The 24,180-nt window shown below is 44.2% G+C and overlaps 1 protein-coding gene across 31 annotated transcripts in view; it reads right to left on the reverse strand.

Annotated features, from left to right (window-relative positions):
* The window catches only part of NEXN (nexilin F-actin binding protein), a 399,622-nt gene that overhangs the window by 119,798 nt on the left and 255,644 nt on the right, over positions 1–24,180 (reverse strand). For 18 of the 31 annotated variants that reach the window (XM_085602016.1, XM_085602002.1, XM_085601996.1 and 15 more), the window contains one exon: positions 23,117–23,185. The exons of the other annotated variants lie outside the window; for them this stretch is intronic. In XM_085602016.1, coding sequence (XP_085458142.1) covers positions 23,117–23,185 — 69 coding nt within the window. The remainder of the gene's footprint in view (positions 1–23,116; positions 23,186–24,180) is intronic. 31 annotated transcript variants of the gene reach the window in all.

Genomic DNA, 24,180 nt, shown 5'->3' on the forward strand with positions numbered 1-24,180 from the left:
CCTCAATGACGACGCCAGATAACACATAGCCACCTCACAGCTCCTCTAAACCGATGCATTGCCCCGACTGTGCACCGCATCCTCGATGCCAGACTTGATATCAAAAGCCCTATCGAAGGAATCCTCGCCGCATCAGAATTTCGCATCGCAGCCTTGCTGCATCTCGGAACGGACACATCGCCCTGGCTGCGCAAGACATCTTCAACATGGATCCATGCAATTCTCCGCACCCCAGGATTTACGGTACTCTGGTTAGCGGGCCTTACTGAGTTCCTGTAGCTGGCCCACACTCCATCGCTGTCGGCCTGATCTTGTGACTTTGTCTGGTCCGGTGTGACCAGATATCCACAGTTGGCATTTCATGCCCTATGGCGCTATTTTTTCTAAAACTTTAAATTTCAATGTCTCTGTGTCTACTATTTGGATGTTTGTCATTTTGGTCTTGTTTTATTTATTAAAAACTGCTCTATTTTTCTAACTTCATTGTGGGCTCCTTTTTTGGTGTGTTTTCACTGAGTTACTGTTTGAAGTGTTTCACAAAAACTTTACACAATGCCTCTAAGTTAAGCCTAACTGCTCTGTAGCAAGCCACCAGGGGGTTGACCACAGTTTAATTTGGGGTTTGCTTGTGCCTTACCCTGACAAGGTCAGTGGTTGCTGCTTGACCAGAGCTCACACCCCAGTCAACCAACAACCTAATTTCCTACAATGTGTTTATTTCATGAAAGCAAAATAATGAGGCAGGTTGGTGAAGGCCTGCTCAATGGATCTTTTTAGTTGCAGCAGCCAAATAGGGCAGTAAAACATCAATATTCAGGTCAAACATTAAGTGAAACCATCTCAATTATTTGTGAGAGACACTCTTGTTTTAGGGTCACAAACAGAAACATTATTTAATGAAAGAATTTCAAGCCTACACTATTAATAAGCAGGGCTATTTTGGTCACATCCAAAGTAATATCAATTAAAATAACTTGTGATGCACTTTAATTGACCTGAAGTGGCATATTCTTTTAAGGGTATTTTTCCCATTCTTGCTAAACTTCTGGAAGGTTAAAAGATGTTCATCCCAGTAGAGGGCAACTAAATGTTTAAATGGACTCCTACGCTCTTCTCTGCGTAAGAAATTACTCGTAGCATCAGCCCTGTAAATTATGTTGGTTCTCATTCTTGAGCAGTTGAGGGTCTTGCTTGGAGCCTTCAAATTATACATTATTTCCTTTTTGGCTATCAAAAGTGCAAGGTTAATAAATGTTAGTGATATAGTGTCTTTCTTAGGTACTTCAAGCAATCCAAACATGTAGTACTCATAATGTGCTAAATGTGTGACACCTGTAGTCAAGTTTAAGATATTTGTGATTTCAACCCAGAAAGGGTGTGATTTTTGATTGTTCTATAACTTGCTTTAAGGAGGCATCCTCATTGTAACATCTGGGACATACTGCTGAGGAGGGAGGATAACTCTCAGTAATTTTATTTGGAGTCAAGTACGCCCTATATAAAATAAAGAGTTGTAATAATTTAAACCAGGTATTCTGAGATGTCTTCTGGTGGTACTGAAGTTTCTTTCAACACTCCTTGTCATTGAATACCCTTTTAACATCAGACTCCCACTTATCCCTTCAGGCCTTGTAAAGCCAGCTAATTAAGCTACGCCCATCGCCTGTAGCATGCAAAGATTTTATTACCACATGTGTAGCTGGAGTTCTTGTTTAATTCCCCAATATAATTGTAGAGCTTTCACACTTCTACTGTGGAGCAAGAATTGGCCTAGTGGTTTGTCTTTGTCAGTGGCTAATTTGTGCTCTCAGAAAAGCTCACCAAATTGTGATATTTCTGCTTCCTCCCATCGGGTAAGTTTGTGTTTCAGTGCTCCAAGTCTCTTCAGTGGAATTGTAGGAACATATGGTACTACTGTTTAGGAAAAGTGTAGAGCACTCTGCAGTAAGGACTACACAGTCCAGAAAATCCTGGTGGTGCCGATGGATGTCTCTACCTGGGATTAAAAATAACATGTGGTTGCCTTTTTTGCCCCTGGGGAAAGGAGAGAACAATCTCAAATAAATTCCTTCCCTCTAACCATCTGGGAAGGCCGTGCAGCAGAGCTGCAAGGTAATAGCCTGCAAAATCCTAGGCTCCTAGTACTCCTTTATTAGCGGGGACCTGCCACTTCCTCAGTCCACCTCTACACTTGCCCATCTTCAAAATCAATCCACCCACAAGACCATTCAAGTCGTTAAAGTAGAAGTATCTCTTGGGCATGGCCATGGGTGGATTAGCAAAAACAAAAAGGAGGTGCATCAATACTACCATATTTGTTAGGCATTTGTATCTGCAACCTACAATGAAAAAGATGACTAAAATACCACTTGTGACTGAAGAGACCAAATAGCAGCTCAGAATTACCATGTAGTAGGTATTTTTCAGAAAGGGAGATGTTCACGCAGACATGGAACATGTGCCACACCCATCTTAGTTTCACATCCATTAGATTAGTAATGCTGGAGGCCCGCTTTGGATCAAAAGAAAAGGCACAACATTTCTGCCAATTGACGCCAAGGCCCAAAATATCCTGAAAGGTCGTGAGAGACCCTTGATTAGTTGAGTGAAGTCCACTGTACCACCTTTAAGATACATCCAGATATCATCAGCATAAAGCTAAAATGTATATACTAACCCCATTACAGGTATCCCTCAAATCATGCTTATGTCCTAGATTGCAGCTGACAAGTGCTCTTTAATTAGAGCAAATAACAGTTGAGAAACGTGGCATGCCCCTATTAATGTCAAAAGAGTCAGGTATAATTTGATCTGGGTGGACACTGGCAGGCAGTTTGGAATACATCTAAAGCTGTGCTGCTCTTAGGGAACGCTTTTTCTTTAAAATTGAAACTTCACTGGCACCTCACGCGCTCCACTAATCCTCACTTCCTTTACCCTAACGGCACTTCCACTGCTGCTAAGCGGTTTGGTGCTCCGGGACATTTAGCTGCTGCACAGCAGGGCTGATTGGTGGGGGAGGAGCTGACCTGTTATCTGCCACACTGGAGCAAGCGTGCACCGCACACGAGCAGCGGGCATGCAGCTGGTGCTCCTAAGGTAAGCCTGCCTGCGCCTGTCCATGTCCTACCGGGGCCAGGGGCCGAAACACCTGGATCTCACACCCTATACCCCGCGGAAGAACTCCTGGCCTTAGCTCATGGATCTGTCCCCCTAAACAACAATGTAGCGGATATCCTTAGAGCGGAAGGCTTACTGAGGACACCAACTGTGGTAGGAAGCGCAGGTATCACAACGCACATCCCTAGACATGCCAGGCCTGCTAGCTCAAATGAACTATAGGTGGCGGTTCTGAATACCCGCTCTCTGCAGAAGCACAACCTAGAGGTCTTCTCGCTCCACCAGGATGAATCCTTGGGCATCCTGGGGGTTACAGAAACCTGGCTTGAAGACTCCTCCACCCCGGACATAGTAGCATCTCTGCCCACGGACTATGCGGCTCTATGGCACAACAGAGCGGGAAATACTAGAGGTGGGGGGTTAGCAATCCTCTACAATCGACAACTGGCGATAGAAATGCTAGTGGCCGAAAACATCGAGGGTACAGACATTCTGGGAGTCAAGATTCTTTCCAAAGCATCTTGCATAACCCTATTGGTGGTTTATCGCCCCCCTCGTACACCACCCAAATTCATTGAGCGCTTCACAGAGTTAGTCAGTGATCTCCGTTCCCGGTATCAGCGCATCCTGGTGATAGGGGACTTTAACTTTCACTGAGATCAAGTACCTAGAGACAGTTATGCCAAACAACTTGAAGAGGCACTGACTACCTTGGATCTTATTCAACTTGTGAACATGCCCACCCATGACAAGGGTTACACCCTTGACCTGGTCTGGACCACCCACCCCTCAGCAAGTGTGACAGATATCAGTCCGTGCACCTGGTCAGATCACTTCTTGATCAGGTGCCTGCTTCCAATCACGGGCCAAGCGGCCCCCGCTCCCCCAGAGTGGAAAGTGCTGCGCGGGTGGAAGAAAATAAAAGATTGTGACCTGGTAGGGACCTTGCGTAACTCAGCCCCAATATGGCCAGTACAGGGAAACCTTGACCAGGAAAGCGAGTCCCTCTCACTCAGGTTGAAGAAAGCCTTCGATAAGGTTGCCCCCACTCGTAGAGAAAGAGTGAGGAACAAAGGCAAAGGGGCCCCCTGGTTCAATGAGGCTTTAAGAGGAAAGAAACAAACACTACGCTGATTCGAGAGAGCATGGCATAAAGCATATGATCCAGGTGCTCTCTCTGAATACAAAGCCATGTTCGCAACCTACAAAAAAGCCATTATAACCAGGAAGGCGGAATATTATGAATCTAGGATCCTGGCCGCCGACAACAAACAAAAGGAAACTTTCCGGATCCTAATGGAACTGAGACAGTCACAAGCACAGAAACCCCTGGGCTGCCCCGATGACTGTAACAAGTTCCAATCCTACTTCCTGCACAAAGTCAACGACCTCTTGTCGGTCATCCACCACACCCCAGCCATCCACTTTCCTCCAGTGACAGACCCCACACCGCCTACCTACGACAAACCCCTCACCACCTTCCCTAAGCTAAACCAGGAATCCCTGAACCTCCTAATGGGCTGCATCAAATCAGGGTCACCAGCGGATCCCTGCCCCCCCTAGGGTGTTCCGAATGGCACTCCCTGGGGTGGAGAGTGATATCCTTAACCTCCTAAATCGATCTCTGGAAATCGGCCATGTCCCGACCAACTTTAAAGAAGCAAGAGTCATAACCTGCTAAAAAACCAAGAGAAAATACAATGAATCTTAAAAACTTTAGGCCATTTTCCCAGCTCCCTTTTCTAGCAAAGGTGCTGGAGCAACATGTGCTGAAAACCCTATCCCACCACATAGAGAGAAACCAGCTTTTCCAAATGAAACAGGCAGGTTTCAGGGCTCACCACAGCACTGAACTGGTAATGCTGTCAGTGTTGGACGAACTCAGACTGATGGCCGATAACAAGAAGCCATGCGCCCTGGTCCTGCTAGACCTGTCCGCGGCATTCGACACGGTCAGCCATGACCAACTCCTGTCGCGGTTCAGGGAACTAGGCATCCAGGGGCTAGCATTCCAATGGCTTGCGTCCTTCCTATCAGGCCGATCTCAAAGGATCCAACTGGCCGACCAGGTGTCAGATTTGGGTGAATTAACGTGCGGCTTCCCTCAAGGTTTGGCGCTGTCCCCCCTTCTTTTCAATGCCTATCTCCAGCCTTTGGTGGACGCCTTAACAGATATGGAGTGTCAAGTCTTTAACTATGCGGACGACACTCAAATCATCATCCAGATCGACAACTCTCCCACGGCCCATGCACGGATGCAGAATATTCTGAAGTACACAGTCAACTGGATGACGGCCAATTCTCTCAAAATCAACCCCGACAAAACGGAGGTGTTGGCCATTACCAGGGATATCAACCCTTGGAGTGACCTTTTTTGGCCACAAGAGCTTGGTCTTACCTCAAGCCAGCCCCAGTTGGAAAGAGTCTAGGCATAAAAATTGACGCCAAGCTCTTCATGTCCCACCAGGTTTCTACCGTGATGGGAACATGCGTGGGCCTGCTGAGACAGCTACAGAGACTTGATCCCCTCTCTCATCTATGGCACTCCGTATGGTAGTGTCAGCAATGATCATTTCATGCCTGGATTATGGGAATTCTCTGTATATTGGCCTCCCAGAGTTCCTGCTAACAAAGCTCCAGGTAATCATGAACAATGCTGCAAGACTGATTTTCAGGCTCCCAAGGCGAGCTCATGCCACCCCCCTACTGCAGCAGCTTCACTGGCTCCCGATCAAGCAGAGAACCAGATTCAAGGGTCTATGCATTGCCCACAAAGCCATCCACGGTCTGGCCCCAGCATATATCATGGAACGCCTGGTAAATTACGTGCCAGGGCGCTCCCCCCGGTCTTCGGATGCCTTGTTTGCTGGCCTGCCCCCGCTTCAATTTCACCTCTAAAGGGGGCAGAGCCTTCTCTACAACCATTCCTCAACTTTGGAATAAGCTGCCGTCAGGCCTTCGTAAAGAACCAGTCCTCCTCCCATTCAGGACGAAACTAAAAACACTCCTTTTTACTGAAGCTTGGGGCACATATTAGGCCAAGTTGGACGCACACTCCTGCAGATGTGCCGAGGTTGGGCTCTCTCTCATAGTGCTTAGAGCTTTAGAAATCCCAATTAACAATAACAATTAACAATAACATCATACGAATCCATTGGGTCATTGGTATGCCAAACTTAAACCTCACTAGAATGCCGAGCATATACTTCCAGTTCACAGTCTTATAGGCCCTCTCAAGTTCTAGGGCTAGGCACACTGATTCAAGTTAAGTTTAGAGGCTTCATCTAGGATGCCAAAAGTCCTCTGGATATTCAAGGAGTTTTTATGTCCAGGAATGGCTCCAAACGGGTCAGAATATATTGTTCCAGGGAGGAGAGGTACAATAAAGTTCGCTAGAATTGAACTGAGCAATTTATACTCATTGTTTAATACAAAAATAGGTTGAAATGACATAAAGTAATGAAGGTCCCTGCCAGGCTTAAGAATTAAAGAAATTATGGCTTTATTGACCGAGGGAGGAAGATGACTTCCTGCTATATCACCTCAAACAATGCCTTCAACCTGGGACTAATAAGGAGGTGTAGGATTTGTAAAATTAATTGGGGAGTTTGTCTGTACCAGGGAGTTTCCAATTTGTCATGCCCAGCAGAGGAAAAGTAAAAGGCTGGGGTAGCTCCACTCTAGAAAGGAACTTGTTAATATCTTCCTTCTCATGTAATTTGTCCTCCGAGTATGCATGTTTATAACATTCGGTAAAAGCTAAGTTAATGGCTTTCTGGCATTGGACTATTTTAACTGAGATATCTTTAATAGTTGTTATTGTCAAAGGATTGAGGCCGGGTGAGCAAAGCCAGTAGTCTGCCTAATTTATCTGATTTCGCTTGGTTCTTATCATGGTTTCCATACAGACATTTTCTGATCCCTCATGAATGGATGCTTCATGCTCTGATATTCCTCAACCCTGAGAAGCCTTTTTCAGCATCTGCAGCTGGTTTAACTTTTGTTTCCCAGATGATTATATTGAAAGTTTCCCACTCAGTCATTGTGGAGGAAGTTGAGCCAATATTAATATCAAAAAAGCTAACCTCACCCTCCCAAAGAGCGTATCAAGAGAATGCATCCTTCAGTCGAATAGGCTGAAGCTTCATGTGGGAATTGGTGTTTCATGTCTACCCTAATTGATGACCAATTCAAGGGCATTATGATCAGAGTTTGGCTTGCTTACGTAGGAGGCAGAGGAGATAGAGATAAGGACATCAGAAATACATAGCATTCTGTCTAACCTAATATTAAGGTCAATGGGTATCGAATGAAAGGTATAGTACCACATGGTAGGGTGTAGAATCCTGCAGACATCTAAAGGGACCAATGCTGCAAACAGTTTGAAAGGGCCTTATCATTTTATAAGGTGGGGATTGTGGTTGGGGGAGGTAGGATCTATCTAGTTTGACATCCAACACACAGTTGTAATCCCCAATGAGGACCCATTGAATTCCTGCCCTGAGCACCAGGTGGCTTGAAAGGGAGGACAGAAAAAACAGTTGGTCACTGTTGGGGGTGTAGATATTACTCTAAACATGGGGAAGTTTACCATTTACAAGGATGACCCTACCATCTAAATTAATCAGGGTAGTCTTAGCTGCGAAGGGAAGTCCAGGGAAAACACAAACGGTAGCCCACTGACAAAAGCTCAATTGACAATAAAGATTATTTGCCCTCTCCACCTACACTGGATTCTAGTACATTCAGGTCAACCTCCAGTAAAAATGCAAAGTGAATATTGTATCTATGCAGTATGGGATTAATCGCATATCATTCACTTTGCTAGCCGATACCAGTGATGTTCCAGCCCAGAATTGTCCATGTGTTAAGGGGAATCTACAAGGTTAAAAAGTTTTAGGTGTATCAGTTCTGCCTTTTTGTTAAAATGTGCATACTTGAATACAAACTCTATTGTTGCATATAGACATATCATAAAAGGGGTACTTAACAGCTCCCTTAAAGACATAAGCTTAAAGTCCCAAATCCCGGACAGAGCAGAGTCAAATGACTTCAAGACACAAAAAAGAAAGATACTAGAACCAAATATTCTAGAAAGAGATGCAATTTTCAAGGGGTCATATACCAGGCAACAGGCAGGGAGAGCTCTTAGATAGACCATGACAAGTAAGTTTAGTTTACAGGGACAAGACTGAGGGGCCTCCAAGCTGGTTGAACATCAAACTGACCTAATATTTCTTGGGGTAAAAAAAAGGACCAGAAGGCGAGGCCTTATCAATCTGTCAATTGAAGACAGTTTCATATTTGGAAGTTATCGCCTCTAGTCCAACTGGCCTTTTGTCATCCAGAACCATACGGCAGTGTAAGGTCCCATTTCAGAGGGTCTAGTAAGGCTGCAAAGAAAAAATTACTTGTACATGACTGTTTGCCATGACTTTGTCGAAGTGAGTTGTCAGCTGTTTGAGGGATGATCCTTGGTAAGAGGTCCGACACCCTTTCCCCCCGATTCAGATGCCTCCAGTGTGCCTGCTTTGGATATGGAGCTTTTGGATTCCTTTATTGGTCTTTTCTCAGACGCACTGTTTAACGCAGTGGCAACCTGCAGAATGGCGCATTGTTCTTCCTGTTCTTGCTATGGTGATGCCATGGTGTTTGATGGAGTGGGCTGCTGCTTGTCTAACCACTTGCCTCTGGGAGTGATCATGGATGTGACACCTATGGGGTCATTAACTAGGTTGCTCCACATTATTATTCTATTGTTATTCAACCCAGCTGCAGGCTTCATGGGTCAGTGACATAGGAATTTGATGCACAGTCATAAAGGAGAGCTCCTTCGTGGCAGTTGAATGAGGAAGATGATAAACCAGATGTACAGAGATAGGTGTCAGTCATGAGGCAATACAATTCCTAGTGTATGCAAACTCTGGCCAGTAGGAGTATGAAAGCGTGTTAAGTCCCCCGGGCTCCAAGGCTTTGTGCTTAGGGTAAGTGTTACTGGTGGGAAAGCAGTTCTAAGACTGGGGAACTAATCGCTATCAACTCACCACACACCCTAGTGTTCTGGGGGGTAATGGCTCATGAAGGTAGAGCAAGCATGAGCAGCCAAATGTGGTCTTCCCCTTACCCTCACCAGGAGGCAAATGATGTTAAATAAAGAGCATTTGTAGACTAATGGGGGTAGTGTCTGCCAGGAGAAATGGGTACATGAAGAGGGAAGGAGGGTCATTCCATCCACCCTTGCCCTCACAATGTGCCCCCAATGTCAAAAAGGAGGATTTCGAACTACTACCTGTTCTCCTCCATGTAGTAACAAAGGCGACTGTTTAAGGATGTTGGCAACTATGGCCCTGTTTCAGCTCCAGCACCATCATGACTGGCGATTTACTCCACTATGTCTCAAAGCAGCTTTTCTCGTTGTTTTAGTGGTTGAACAGGCGGGATGCCAAAGGGCACTACCAGCAGCCCACCTTTATTGTTAGTCCACAGTCACAGGGTGACCCCAAAAGGGGCATTAGGCCTCTCAAATCCATGGCTGTGCCACCCCCTCCTTCTCCCCCTAGCACCACCTTACTCAAATAACTCCAGCTGGGACCAGCCTCTATTTCTGCAGCATGGGCCTTTTGGGTTTCTGACATACTTTGGCCCATCCTGCACAGCTCTGATTCCTCCAGGTGGCTTCAGGGGCTACCTAGTGCAGTCCATGGCAGGTGTAAGCCGGATCCACATCCTACTCTGTATGATGGAGCATGATAGTCATATCGCAATTTGGAGCTTAGTTACTCACATCCACCATCCTATGCACTTGGCCACAGCCCTGGCAACAATTTGTGTAAAAATGTGGTAGATTTAAAAAAAAAAAAAAATTTAAGCAGAAGAGTGTGAACTGCACCACTGAATGTATTCATTTTACAGAACCCAAAGGGTAATATCCCAGTCCCAGCAAAAGAAAACTGTAGAATGTAAACAGTGTTCATCAAGACCCTGTTTACATTTTGTTTTTGGCATTGATTTGGCTGCTCCTGAAGTCAGGGGTTGCAAAAGCAGTGCCTAGTGCTCAAGGGACAAGCCAGGGGTAGCAGCTGTGACCTTTAAATAATGTCTATAAATGCATCCCCAACTTATTCTGCATGATTTATACATTGTGCGTACAATATATACATATATTATATATATATATTTATGTCCATCACACAAGTTGCCTGGAATGAGGGAGCCCAAACACGAAGAAAATATTTGCCGCTTTTATTTGTGGAGAGTGCAGTGACCAAGGAGCAAAACCGCATTGCAAAATTCAGGCCCGCCCGACGCGTTTCGTGCAGATGCACTTCTTCATGGGCTCAGGGCTTTTCAGCAAATGTTCGGAGCAGCAGTTCAAACGGGCACTTATACTTCTCTTTAACCCGCCCAGGTGGGCGTGGCCACCCTAGTGGCCTGATGGTCTTTGTAGTGTCCTTATTTCTCCTCATGTGAGTCGCTGTTCGTACATTTCTCAATAATGAAATAAAATCCTCAGTGGGTAGCAACGCCAATATTGCTGCTTGGGCACATCCGTTCATATCTCCACTGGCTCATCACGCTCTGAACTGTCACGTCGATTGGCGTTTCAGCAAAGACTGCAGACTGCAGCAGCAATATTGGCGTTGCTACCCACTGAGGATTTTATTTCATTATTGAGAAATGTACGAACAGCGACTCACATGAGGAGAAATAAGGACACTACAAAGACCATCAGGCCACTAGGGTGGCCACGCCCACCTGGGCGGGTTAAAGAGAAGTATAAGTGCCCGTTTGAACTGCTGCTCCGAACATTTGCTGAAAAGCCCTGAGCCCATGAAGAAGTGCATCTGCACGAAACGCGTCGGGCGGGCCTGAATTTTGCAATGCGGTTTTGCTCCTTGGTCACTGCACTCTCCACAAATAAAAGCGGCAAATATTTTCTTCGTGTTTGGGCTCCCTCATTCCAGGCAACTTGTGTGATGGATGTTTGCGGCGCTGCCTGAGCCGCGAGAGAAGCCCAGCTGCAGTCTGCAGTGTTTGCTGAAACGCCAATCGACGTGACAGTTCAGAGCGTGATGAGCCAGTGGAGATATGAACGGATGTGCCCAAGCAGCAATATTGGCGTTGCTACCCACTGAGGATTTTATTTCATTATTGAGAAATGTACGAACAGCGACTCACATGAGGAGAAATAAGGACACTACAAAGACCATCAGGCCACTAGGGTGGCCACGCCCACCTGGGCGGGTTAAAGAGAAGTATAAGTGCCCGTTTGAACTGCTGCTCCGAACATTTGCTGACAAGCCCTGAGCCCATGAAGAAGTGCATCTGCACGAAACGCGTCGGGCGGGCCTGAATTTTGCAATGCGGTTTTGCTCCTTGGTCACTGCACTCTCCACAAATAAAAGCGGCAAATATTTTCTTCGTGTTTGGGCTCCCTCATTCCAGGCAACTTGTGTGATGGATGTTTGCGGCGCTGCCTGAGCCGCGAGAGAAGCCCAGCTGCAGTCTGCAGTCTTTGCTGAAACGCCAATCGACGTGACAGTTCAGAGCGTGATGAGCCAGTGGAGATATGAACGGATGTGCCCAAGCAGCAATATTGGCGTTCCTACCCACTGAGGATTTTATTTCATTATTGAGAAATGTACGAACAGCGACTCACATGAGGAGAAATAAGGACACTACAAAGACCATCAGGCCACTAGGGTGGCCACGCCCACCTGGGCGGGTTAAAGAGAAGTATAAGTGCCCGTTTGAACTGCTGCTCCGAACATTTGCTGAAAAGCCCTGAGCCCATGAAGAAGTGCATCTGCACGAAACGCGTCGGGCGGGCCTCAATTTTGCAATGCGGTTTTGCTCCTTGGTCACTGCACTCTCCACAAATAAAAGCGGCAAATATTTTCTTCGTGTTTGGGCTCCCTCATTCCAGGCAACTTGTGTGATGGATGTTTGCGGCGCTGCCTGAGCCGCGAGAGAAGCCCAGCTGCAGTCTGCAGTCTTTGCTGAAACGCCAATCGACGTGACAGTTCAGAGCGTGATGAGCCAGTGGAGATATGAACGGATGTGCCCAAGCAGCAATATTGGCGTTGCTACCCACTGAGGATTTTATTTCATTATTGAGAAATGTACGAACAGCGACTCACATGAGGAGAAATAAGGACACTACAAAGACCATCAGGCCACTAGGGTGGCCACGCCCACCTGGGCGGGTTAAAGAGAAGTATAAGTGCCCGTTTGAACTGCTGCTCCGAACATTTGCTGAAAAGCCCTGAGCCCATGAAGAAGTGCATCTGCACGAAACGCGTCGGGCGGGCCTGAATTTTGCAATGCGGTTTTGCTCCTTGGTCACTGCACTCTCCACAAATAAAAGCGGCAAATATTTTCTTCGTGTTTGGGCTCCCTCATTCCAGGCAACTTGTGTGATGGATGTTTGCGGCGCTGCCTGAGCCGCGAGAGAAGCCCAGCTGCAGTCTGCAGTCTTTGCTGAAACGCCAATCGACGTGACAGTTCAGAGCGTGATGAGCCAGTGGAGATATGAACGGATGTGCCCAAGCAGCAATATTGGCGTTCCTACCCACTGAGGATTTTATTTCATTATTGAGAAATGTACGAACAGCGACTCACATGAGGAGAAATAAGGACACTACAAAGACCATCAGGCCACTAGGGTGGCCACGCCCACCTGGGCGGGTTAAAGAGAAGTATAAGTGCCCGTTTGAACTGCTGCTCCGAACATTTGCTGAAAAGCCCTGAGCCCATGAAGAAGTGCATCTGCACGAAACGCGTCGGGCGGGCCTGAATTTTGCAATGCGGTTTTGCTCCTTGGTCACTGCACTCTCCACAAATAAAAGCGGCAAATATTTTATTCGTGTTTGGGCTCCCTCATTCCAGGCAACTTGTGTGATGGATGTTTGCGGCGCTGCCTGAGCCGCGAGAGAAGCCCAGCTGCAGTCTGCAGTCTTTGCTGAAACGCCAATCGACGTGACAGTTCAGAGCGTGATGAGCCAGTGGAGATATGAACGGATGTGCCCAAGCAGCAATATTGGCGTTGCTACCCACTGAGGATTTTATTTCATTATTGAGAAATGTACGAACAGCGACTCACATGAGGAGAAATAAGGACACTACAAAGACCATCAGGCCACTAGGGTGGCCACGCCCACCTGGGCGGGTTAAAGAGAAGTATAAGTGCCCGTTTGAACTGCTGCTCCGAACATTTGCTGAAAAGCCCTGAGCCCATGAAGAAGTGCATCTGCACGAAACGCGTCGGGCGGGCCTGAATTTTGCAATGCGGTTTTGCTCCTTGGTCACTGCACTCTCCACAAATAAAAGCGGCAAATATTTTATTCGTGTTTGGGCTCCCTCATTCCAGGCAACTTGTGTGATGGATGTTTGCGGCGCTGCCTGAGCCGCGAGAGAAGCCCAGCTGCAGTCTGCAGTCTTTGCTGAAACGCCAATCGACGTGACAGTTCAGAGCGTGATGAGCCAGTGGAGATATGAACGGATGTGCCCAAGCAGCAATATTGGCGTTGCTACCCACTGAGGATTTTATTTCATTATTGAGAAATGTACGAACAGCGACTCACATGAGGAGAAATAAGGACACTACAAAGACCATCAGGCCACTAGGGTGGCCACGCCCACCTGGGCGGGTTAAAGAGAAGTATAAGTGCCCGTTTGAACTGCTGCTCCGAACATTTGCTGAAAAGCCCTGAGCCCATGAAGAAGTGCATCTGCACGAAACGCGTCGGGCGGGCCTGAATTTTGCAATGCGGTTTTGCTCCTTGGTCACTGCACTCTCCACAAATAAAAGCGGCAAATATTTTCTTCGTGTTTGGGCTCCCTCATTCCAGGCAACTTGTGTGATGGATGTTTGCGGCGCTGCCTGAGCCGCGAGAGAAGCCCAGCTGCAGTCTGCAGTCTTTGCTGAAACGCCAATCGACGTGACAGTTCAGAGCGTGATGAGCCAGTGGAGATATGAACGGATGTGCCCAAGCAGCAATATTGGCGTTGCTACCCACTGAGGATTTTATTTCATTATTGAGAAATGTACGAACAGCGACTCACATGAGGAGAAATAAGGACACTACAAAGACCATCAGGCCACTAGGGTGGCCACGCCCACCTGGGCGGGTTAAAGAGAAGTATAAGTGCCCGTTTGAACTGCTGCTCCGAACATTTGCTGAAAAGCCCTGAGCCCATGAAGAAGTGCATCTGCACGAAACGCGTCGGGCGGGCCTGAATTTTGCAATGCGGTTTTGCTCCTTGGTCACTGCACTCTCCCCAAATAAAAGCGGCAAATATTTTCTTCGTGTTTGGGCTCCCTCATTCCAGGCAACTTGTGTGATGGATGTTTGCGGCGCTGCCTGAGCCGCGAGAGAAGCCCAGCTGCAGTCTGCAGTCTTTGCTGAAACGCCAATCGACGTGACAGTTCAGAGCGTGATGAGCCAGTGGAGATATGAACGGATGTGCCCAAGCAGCAATATTGGCGTTGCTACCCACTGAGGATTTTATTTCATTATTGAGAAATGTACGAACAGCGACTCACATGAGGAGAAATAAGGACACTACAAAGACCATCAGGCCACTAGGGTGGCCACGCCCACCTGGGCGGGTTAAAGAGAAGTATAAGTGCCCGTTTGAACTGCTGCTCCGAACATTTGCTGAAAAGCCCTGAGCCCATGAAGAAGTGCATCTGCACGAAACGCGTCGGGCGGGCCTGAATTTTGCAATGCGGTTTTGCTCCCTGGTCACTGCACTCTCCACAAATAAAAGCGGCAAATATTTTCTTCGTGTTTGGGCTCCCTCATTCCAGGCAACTTGTGTGATGGATGTTTGCGGCGCTGCCTGAGCCGCGAGAGAAGCCCAGCTGCAGTCTGCAGTCTTTGCTGAAACGCCAATCGACGTGACAGTTCAGAGCGTGATGAGCCAGTGGAGATATGAACGGATGTGCCCAAGCAGCAATATTGGCGTTGCTACCCACTGAGGATTTTATTTCATTATTGAGAAATGTACGAACAGCGACTCACATGAGGAGAAATAAGGACACTACAAAGACCATCAGGCCACTAGGGTGGCCACGCCCACCTGGGCGGGTTAAAGAGAAGTATAAGTGCCCGTTTGAACTGCTGCTCTGAACATTTGCTGAAAAGCCCTGAGCCCATGAAGAAGTGCATCTGCACGAAACGCGTCGGGCGGGCCTGAATTTTGCAATGCGGTTTTGCTCCTTGGTCACTGCACTCTCCACAAATAAAAGCGGCAAATATTTTCTTCGTGTTTGGGCTCCCTCATTCCAGGCAACTTGTGTGATGGATATATATTTATGTATATACACACACACACGCATACACACACCCCCACACATGCACACACACACGCATACACGCACACACACACACACACCCACACACACACACACACACACACACACACACACAGGGTTTATGATTCACAGGGGTCTAGTATAGTATTTTTAGTGTTATCCAGGGACAATTTTGAAGATGTGCCACTTTATAATATGTAGTGGGATGTAAACATTTTAGAGAAAAATGCATTTATGATTTCATGTAGTATGCAGGAACCTGCTGAGCATATTTTGCTTTTGATAGTCAGTAGACACATAAGTTAGAAGATAAATATAGGTGTTCTACCCTAACATATATCTATATATGTATGTATACACATACACATATCTTGAAGGTACCTTGATGTGGCACTAAAAAGAGTAAATCTACACTCATCTATCTATACTTACCTTGGTGATATAGTGGTAGTCGATGTTCTGCACTCAAATTGTTTCAAGTCGATATTTTGTCCCTCAATATTGTCACATACAACCCAAGATGTCCTATATTGCAAGCTCTTAGGATAACTTACTATTTAGGATTATATGCTGATGGGTTTTGAAAGGTATCATGTTTGCATCCTCACGAAAACAGTTTATTCATAATTTATTTGAGAATAATACAATATCTTCAAACAATTGCAGTATTACAGTATGCACGGTTACACAGATTTTTGGGGGCTATCTGGGGTCCTGTCAAGAGATACTTGAGGCCGTATTATAAATTGTGCCCCGGGGGGGTGAAACAGGTGTGTGCGCCCGTCTAGTGTCCCCCGGGATACAATGGTATTACAGAAGAGACCACAGACGCTTATGTATCCCCTTCTGTAATACTGATGTGCACCTGCACTATCATGAGAGGGAGTTCCCTCATGTGTATGCAAATTAATGAATCATTACATCCAAGAAAAAAAGGCAATGTACCAGTTGGTGCCATGAACTGCAACTGGAACACCCCCCTCACACACCGTGCAGAGGAGCTCCTCTGCACGGGATGTAATGGGGGTGTTCCAGTTGCGGTTTACATCACCAATTGAAGTGCCATAACGGGGAGATGGACCCCCTACATTTATACATGTAATTGTCCAAAACTTGAATGGACATTGATAGGTGGATGCCAGTGGTATACTTACATCCTGCGATATTCTTGGTGGTGAGCGAGTTGCTGGTTTGCGACTTTTTATACATGAAGCTATTATTTTGGGACTAAAAGTGGTGTTGCTCATTCGAACCTTAATTGGAAATATGAATATTCAAACTTAACATGCCTTTAAGAAGGCCATTTCTATTGACAAAACGGTTTGGCTGTCTTTGCCGTAAACGGTTGATGGTTTTTAGAAGAATAAAAATAAGAAAATAAAGAGAAGAACTGAATATATTCTGGAATTTGTTTTTGAACTTCTTGTATATGATATTTATTATGGTGCACCTCTATTTTGTGAAAATTGAAAAGAGGGAATCACTTTGCTTTCATGCCGATGCGGTATTACTGACACGGGCACAGAGGCAAACGTGCCTTTAGGTAGCGCACTGAAAGTGTGCAACAAAAAGATGATGCACTTTCAGTTTGCCTCTTAAAGGCTGCCCTCAGAGGGGGGTGAAAAGGGGTCACATAGACCCCCCCCCCCCCCCTAGACATTCCCATGCAGGCACGTGCAGTCACTCACTACATCAGCTTGCAAGAGGATTTCTCTCCCCTCTTGAAAGCGCAGGTAGGTTGCCGCCTGCACTGTGAAACACAGAGCGGCTTTGAAGCAGCCCCTCCGCATTTCACTTAAATACGCTCCCCTAAGGGCAGCACAAGTTCGCGGCTGGCCTTGTGCACCGCATTCCTAGTTATACAGTGCATTGTTCCTGTTTGCACCAGGTGCAGCTTTTGAAAGGTGTGCTGTGTCACAAACAAAGAAAGTTAGCCATGTTTATAATGAAATGCAAAGGTAGTAAAACTTGGACAGGTCATGGGAGCCGATACCATGCATGCAACTGTTAGTCCCCTAAGAGACCAACAACTTGCTGAGTGACTTTCACTCCGTACCTCTGATGACAAATGTGGAACCGGTATCACTCTAGTCAATACTAGAAAGAAACTCCTTTGTGTTTGAGACCGAGGTCAGGACTGCACTCCTGTCTTACTCGATCTTGGCGGCAGCGTTTGACACCATTTACCAAACCTGCATCCCAAATGCCTTTCATTCTTTATTGGTATCAAGTGTTCAGGGCCCGAGGCTGACTTGCTTAACAATGCACCCAGTACCACGTCATTGCGGGCACCCTCATCCCACAGTCTGCCTGGTGGGGAACATTAGCAGGCCTGAAGGCGGCAAGATGGCATACAAGTATCTGCAGCTGGTATTAGTGCTGACCCGCTGTAGGTTGGTTATCATGTGGATGGGTCAACGCACCCCTTCAGAAGAACACTGGCATTAGATGTAGCAGAGTGGACTCTAGCGGAGGAAATTTGCATGAAAAGAGACGCCAAGTTAAGAGGTGACATAGCCACGTGGAGGGCCCTGGGAGAAAGATTTGCAGTGCCTGGTGATGCCTCCTCGAGCAGGGTAGACACTGACATCAAAACCTAGGCCCTGTGAGACCCCGGTGGGGGAGAGGGTGGACGCGGTTTGCCTGGCGTGCTCCACTGCCTTGAGACTGGATGATTGTCCCCTGCCTACCTATAAATACCATATTCAATTTGGGTTTCTTCCTTCAGCTGCACACTGCATACTGTGACTGTTGTTTCTTGCCACTGCACTGTTAATTCAACTAAAACTCAAAAATAAAGTTTTTAAAAAAAAAAAGAATGCACCCAGTAATTAAAACAGGGCTTTGCCCTTCCCAAAATATATATGGGTCATTTGAGCTTGCTGGACTCTGAACAAAAGAATATGCCAATAGAGCATAAACACTCCAAAGTAGCTTCTGGCTGAATTGAGCATGCAGTGCACACAAGAGAATGTAACCATAAAGGTTTGTTTTTTATGGAGCGTTATCTTAATACATCAATTTGATTGTATATTGATTTCAAGTTACTAGCTTGTTTATTGCATCTTTTTATATAGCCCACAAGCACCTGGCACGGCTTTGAGCTGCAACAAGTCTCTATAGTAAGTTATATTCTGCTATGATATAATTTGAAAAAAATCATGGGCAAGGTAAAGGGAGAATTACATTTGAACTCAGGAGTGTGGTTATAAAAAATCTAAATTTAGAGCAAGAGAGCTGTTCTGGGGAACATGAACTGAAACATGAACGTGTACCAAAGTGACGAATAATTGAAAGAACTGGAATTATGTGGTGAATGTTTCCTGTGTGCGGTATGAGCACATTGCACTGAGGGAGACATTCACCCATCTTGGTTGAGTACCTCAAGACTTGGAGGCCCTGACGCGGGCGCTGCTGATCTATTTTTAACAAGTGGGAGGTAGACCATCAATTATGAGATCCTACAAGACAGCCAGGATCCCTATAGTGAGATATTAATTTGTAATAATTGTGACTACTCACATTTGTGGTCATGTATGTATGATGATACATATTTTGCTGCCTATTGAAAGTAGAGACGTTAGCACTGACATGCTAGGGTCATCAGCTACACAATACTTTTTCACAGATAAACAGATTCAGCACTTTCACTGCTTTGACTATATTTTTGCATCAGTAAGATCCACACCCACACAGGGCAAGCGTTTGCATTTGCCGGTTGCAACGCTATTTCTGTGTAATGCAAGTTAGTTCAAAAACAAAGATATGATCTCTTTCCCGCTGATCTTTCATACAATTTGACTAAATATTTTAAATTAATTTTGAAGAAATTATGGCATCCTTTACTTCCGTGGAATTTAGAAAAACACGTCAACAGACATGTTCCCCCTCTTGAGGAGAACTGCAAAAACTTTTATTTCCCATACTTTATTTTGCATTTCTTTATCTACCCTGGCACTTATTCACAATTCTGCTATGCGGAAATGAAATTATAGTTTATATTAATATTTGACAAATCTTTGCACTGTGGTGTAATCCTAAGCATGGACAATTGTTTGGCAGGTCAAAGACAGAACACACAATTAATTAATGTGTCCCCACTAATTGGCTCTGGATTGAGTCTTGATTTCTGGAAGCTACCTCCTTTTTTCCATCACAACATTTTTAAAAGTCAGTCAACATTTCTGCCTACACCACTTTTAAGTTTCACACATCACCTGCTTTTGCCGCAGAAACAAGTTTCCCTTTTTCTTTATTTGAGGAAAGTGCAATATTTTTGGCCAATTTTCAATTTTCACAAAGATGCTTTAGATCCTCACTTAAGACGTATTTATCTCTATTGCAAATCTACGAATTATTTCACTTTAGCAAAGACCATTTTTAGACAAGAATATTTATCTTAAAGAAATTAACAACACCACAAAAGGTTATTAAGGCATGTAAAGCTCCTCCTATTACTATGCATAGCATTAATCCCTTCAATTCCCACGGCTGATTAGTTCAGATTTCTTGTAGGAATTCGCTCTCCCTAACTACTTTACAATGTTACTTTGAACCTTCACATTCTGAGCGTCATAATTATACTATTATGCTCTTTTCCTTGAAAAGGCTCATCTGTGAATCTTTGTTTAGTTTTTATATTACCTTTCCCATATCCCATTATTATACATATGGATTAATCCCAGTCCTCTTTGAGCTGTCTCTCGTATGTCTTTATACATTTTAGAAACAAGGTAATCAAACCACATAGTTACATCTTAGAGAACAAATCCAAAAGAAGCCTATCTGCATGTAGATTCGTGAAAACAGCCAAAGGTGGTGAAGATGACAGTACACAAACATTTATCCTCAGGATATCACTGAGTTGATCACTTGCCCCACACGTAGCTTCTCGAGCACCCAGTTTGCAGGCTAACGGCTATAGGTCTTGGGCAGTTCATCACTATCACAACCGGCAAAACTCCAGACTCTTTCCATAGGTGTGCACAACCTAGTGTTCCATTCAGACAATAACAAAAATGAGGGCTCAAGAAACTTTGTAATTTTTATGAAGTAAGATCCCGAGATAACCAATGGTAGTCCATTTTAATAGTCCTTTTCAATAAAGAGCATTTTTGAAGTTGACATATAACTTACATTTTGACCATTTTTTATTTGAACGATATACATAATGAGGGAATACAGGAATGCATGTTTTCTTTTGCAACTTTTATTGAGTAACTTAATATAGTTAAATTCATATGTAAATAATCAACAGAGTGTTTTTTCTGGAAGCATTGTAGAAGTGAACTGTACAAACTATTTAATTACATGAACATGTATGGTGGCCATCTTATAATGACTAACATAGGTAGATAAGTACTCTGAGTGATTATTTATATAGGAAATATAACCCGTCGATTGATATGTTATCATGATGCAACATCTTTTTAGATAGCACTGTGAACCTAATATGTGTTGGATACAAGCATGAAGAATTAACCGAAAGATTTTAGTCACACTATACAGTAAACGTTGTGTTAGCATTGATGCATCAGTGAGTACTACTCATTGTAAGAACGGCTATGAAGCCGATTGCCAAATAATTGGCCATTTTGGAATTGAAGCTAATTTCCTTTTGAGTGTTTCATATAAGAGTAAAATTAATACAATTTTACTCAGATATAACTACTTTTAGGCAATACTGCAAATATAATCTATGCTAAACATACCCCTTCATTTGAAACTGAGGAAATAAAATGTAAACCTGATATATATTTAACATCAAATTAATAGAAGATATTAATCCCTGTACACTTTATGTGTAACTTGTAGCAAACGTAGTAGCCATCTTAGGAGAGAATTCAGTATTTACTAAGTAAATAAAGGGATATGTGGGTGTGACTATATTATATATATATTATATAAAAGTATAGGTGTGATGGATTGTAATAAAATGGACACTGAAGAAATTGAAGTGCTATTATATTTTGTTAACTTGAAATACATGTCATAAAGATTTGAAGAATTAGCTTTTTAATGTGTGTGTCAAATAAGATGTTGAGAATTTGTAACTATTGGCATCATCTGGAATCGTACTGCTTAACTGAAATGGAGTGGATGTTGTGGGATTTGAGGATTTATTATCCTGCCAATGACATTACTTTACGAGATATATAGTAATTAATGATTATAAGATGAAATACGGGTGAGGATGAATTCATCATATTTTACAACTGTATTTGGTATCTTGTGTGAGAAATAAATTGTTCTGGAGATATAAATATGAAAAATGGACAGGGAAATCATATCTATTAAGCCATTGGAATGGGGTATACATAGTAAGAGATTGTAAACAGCAAATAGGATCTTTTCAGTGTTGAATTATATTTAGCATGTTATGATGATTGTTACTTTGTGTAAAAATTGACTTTGTAAAATGTACATTTTAATTATATTTTAGAAATGTTGGCCTTGATAAAGCAACAAGGCAGTCATGAAACGTGTTGTCCTTTTTAGAAGATTATATCGACTTCAATAAAGGAGTTTATTTTTTCAGAAAATATAACAGTTTCTTGAGCTCTCTTTTTGATGATTGTCTTGATGGCTGCACAGGTCCCTCATAGGGCAGGAGGACTGAATCAATTCCAGATGTTCATGCTGTGTCCTGAAGTTTAAATGCTTAGGTCAGGCCCTCCTGTACATACACTGGACGCTCTTGGCCAAGTGGAAGGGGTGGACATAAAGAAAGAATGTACTACTCTCAAAGCTATGTTTACCTGTAGTTCCTGCCTCTGGCTTCATTACTGCTGATATCAGGGAGAGCAAGGGAAGGGCCAAGAGTCCCATGGGAAATGCCAGGGGTATCAGTGGCTATGTCTGACTACCCCTAAATAATGCCCAGGGCTACCTGTGGACAATATGTTCTAAATAGATTCTATCAATCCACTCATTAAAGTGCATCATGTAGAGTGTTCATCTGTGTTTCTAAGCTAAATTTCACTGCAAGACAGACTTTCTAGGCCTAAAGAGGGACTGGAGCACACAAGGTCCTACTGAACTTGCAAATGAATCACCTTCCGAAGGTGCAGCACATGGTACATCAACTGGTGCACATACACGCACCAGCAGCTAAGACCAGGCGGTCAATATGGGCAACCTTGGACCCTCAAACTGCTTTTTGTGAAAGATTGAGGGTCTCTGTAAAAAAGGGAACAGCTTTTCAATCACCCCTTTGCTAGAAAATTCCCCCATCACCTCCAAAGAGGCAATGAGGCAAAATGTTGTATCTGTACTTGCCTCCAGGAGAGAGCTTGTGCACGCGTATGAAGTGTGTGCCTGCCCTCTACATGCGAGCACACATTACATATAAGGCTGCAGGGCCATAGGTTTGCACAACATAAGGGCAGATAGAAATGTCATAATAAGTATTTACTAGAACTGAAGCATGACCTACGGTTTAACAACATAACTGAAAAATGGGGTTTAGAATCCTTGTCAACACTGACAAATACACATCTCTTTCATGTATCTGCATATTTACTGAATGGAGAACTGTTGTAATTTGTCAGACAAAAATATAAAAAACAGAACACATAGAAACACTATGAGCAGTGAGTTTAACAGAAACAGATGTGATGCTATTAGGTACATGTTAGCTGGAGGCGAGCACGACAACGTTAGTCAAATAAGCCTTACTTCGTGAGCTGCAAAACTCTCCATCTTTGTACTCTCCAAATCCTGGTGCATGCTATCCTGGTCTGGACTCTTAAAAATAATTAGGAAATGGGGAAATAGCTGAATAATGCACATAAACACCATGCTGTCATAGCCGCCTGTACATTTCATATAACATATCAACAAACCAAAATTATTTTCCTTTGTCGAATTCATACAAACCCGCTCAATAGGTCAATCATAGACCACCAGAAATGAACGCGAAAATGTTCAGGAATCATTCAAAATCTTACTTGCATTTCATGGGCCTTCCTCATTCCCAGGTCGGATTCTGAAGGCAAGCAAACCACATTCGGAAATCTAGTCTAACTTCTATTTTATCGATCAGCTAGCATTTAGGATGGGAAAATAGAAACCATCCTAAATTCAAGTTAATAAAGCTCCAAAAAGCTAGCGATTTATTTTACCGTATCATAATGGGCAAGAGTGCAAGCTATTATTTTACATATTCTTGCATTTTTCGAAAGCGCATGCAACCACAATGATATAAACTCACTGTACATTAGAACAACATGAGATGCTTGGCATCCGTTACAAATAACCAGTGTGCAGGAACAACTGAGTGTAACCAACATGTAGCTGGGACAAAGGGGTTAAAGTCGAACTAGGAATGAGCAACAAGTCAGAAAGAAACATAGAAAAGAGTTGGGAAGCTGAGGTAGTTAAATTCAGAGTGGCATGGCTATTCAGGATACAACTTTAAAACGTAAATTTTCAATTTTTCTCGAAACTGGATTAGTGATTCTTCTGCACACCCCAAGTTCCTAGGAAGAAAATTCCAATAGACCCCAGAGAAGGCTATCTGTGGCTTTTTGGTCTTCAAGGTGAGAATTTGAACGCTTCCGAGGTAGCAAAGCCACTGTAAAGGTAGTGTTTTGCAAATAATATAACCTTGGTTACATTTACATTTAATTCTGGCAGCAAGAGGTAATCAATGCAATTCTCTGAGTGCAGGAGAAATGTGATCAAATGTTCTTGTACCTTGGACAAGCCTAACAGCAGCTTTGAGCACTGCTTTGATGGGG

This window comes from Triturus cristatus, chromosome 4_2 (genome assembly GCF_964204655.1).
Source record: "Triturus cristatus chromosome 4_2, aTriCri1.1, whole genome shotgun sequence".
Taxonomy (NCBI): Eukaryota; Metazoa; Chordata; class Amphibia; order Caudata; family Salamandridae; genus Triturus; species Triturus cristatus.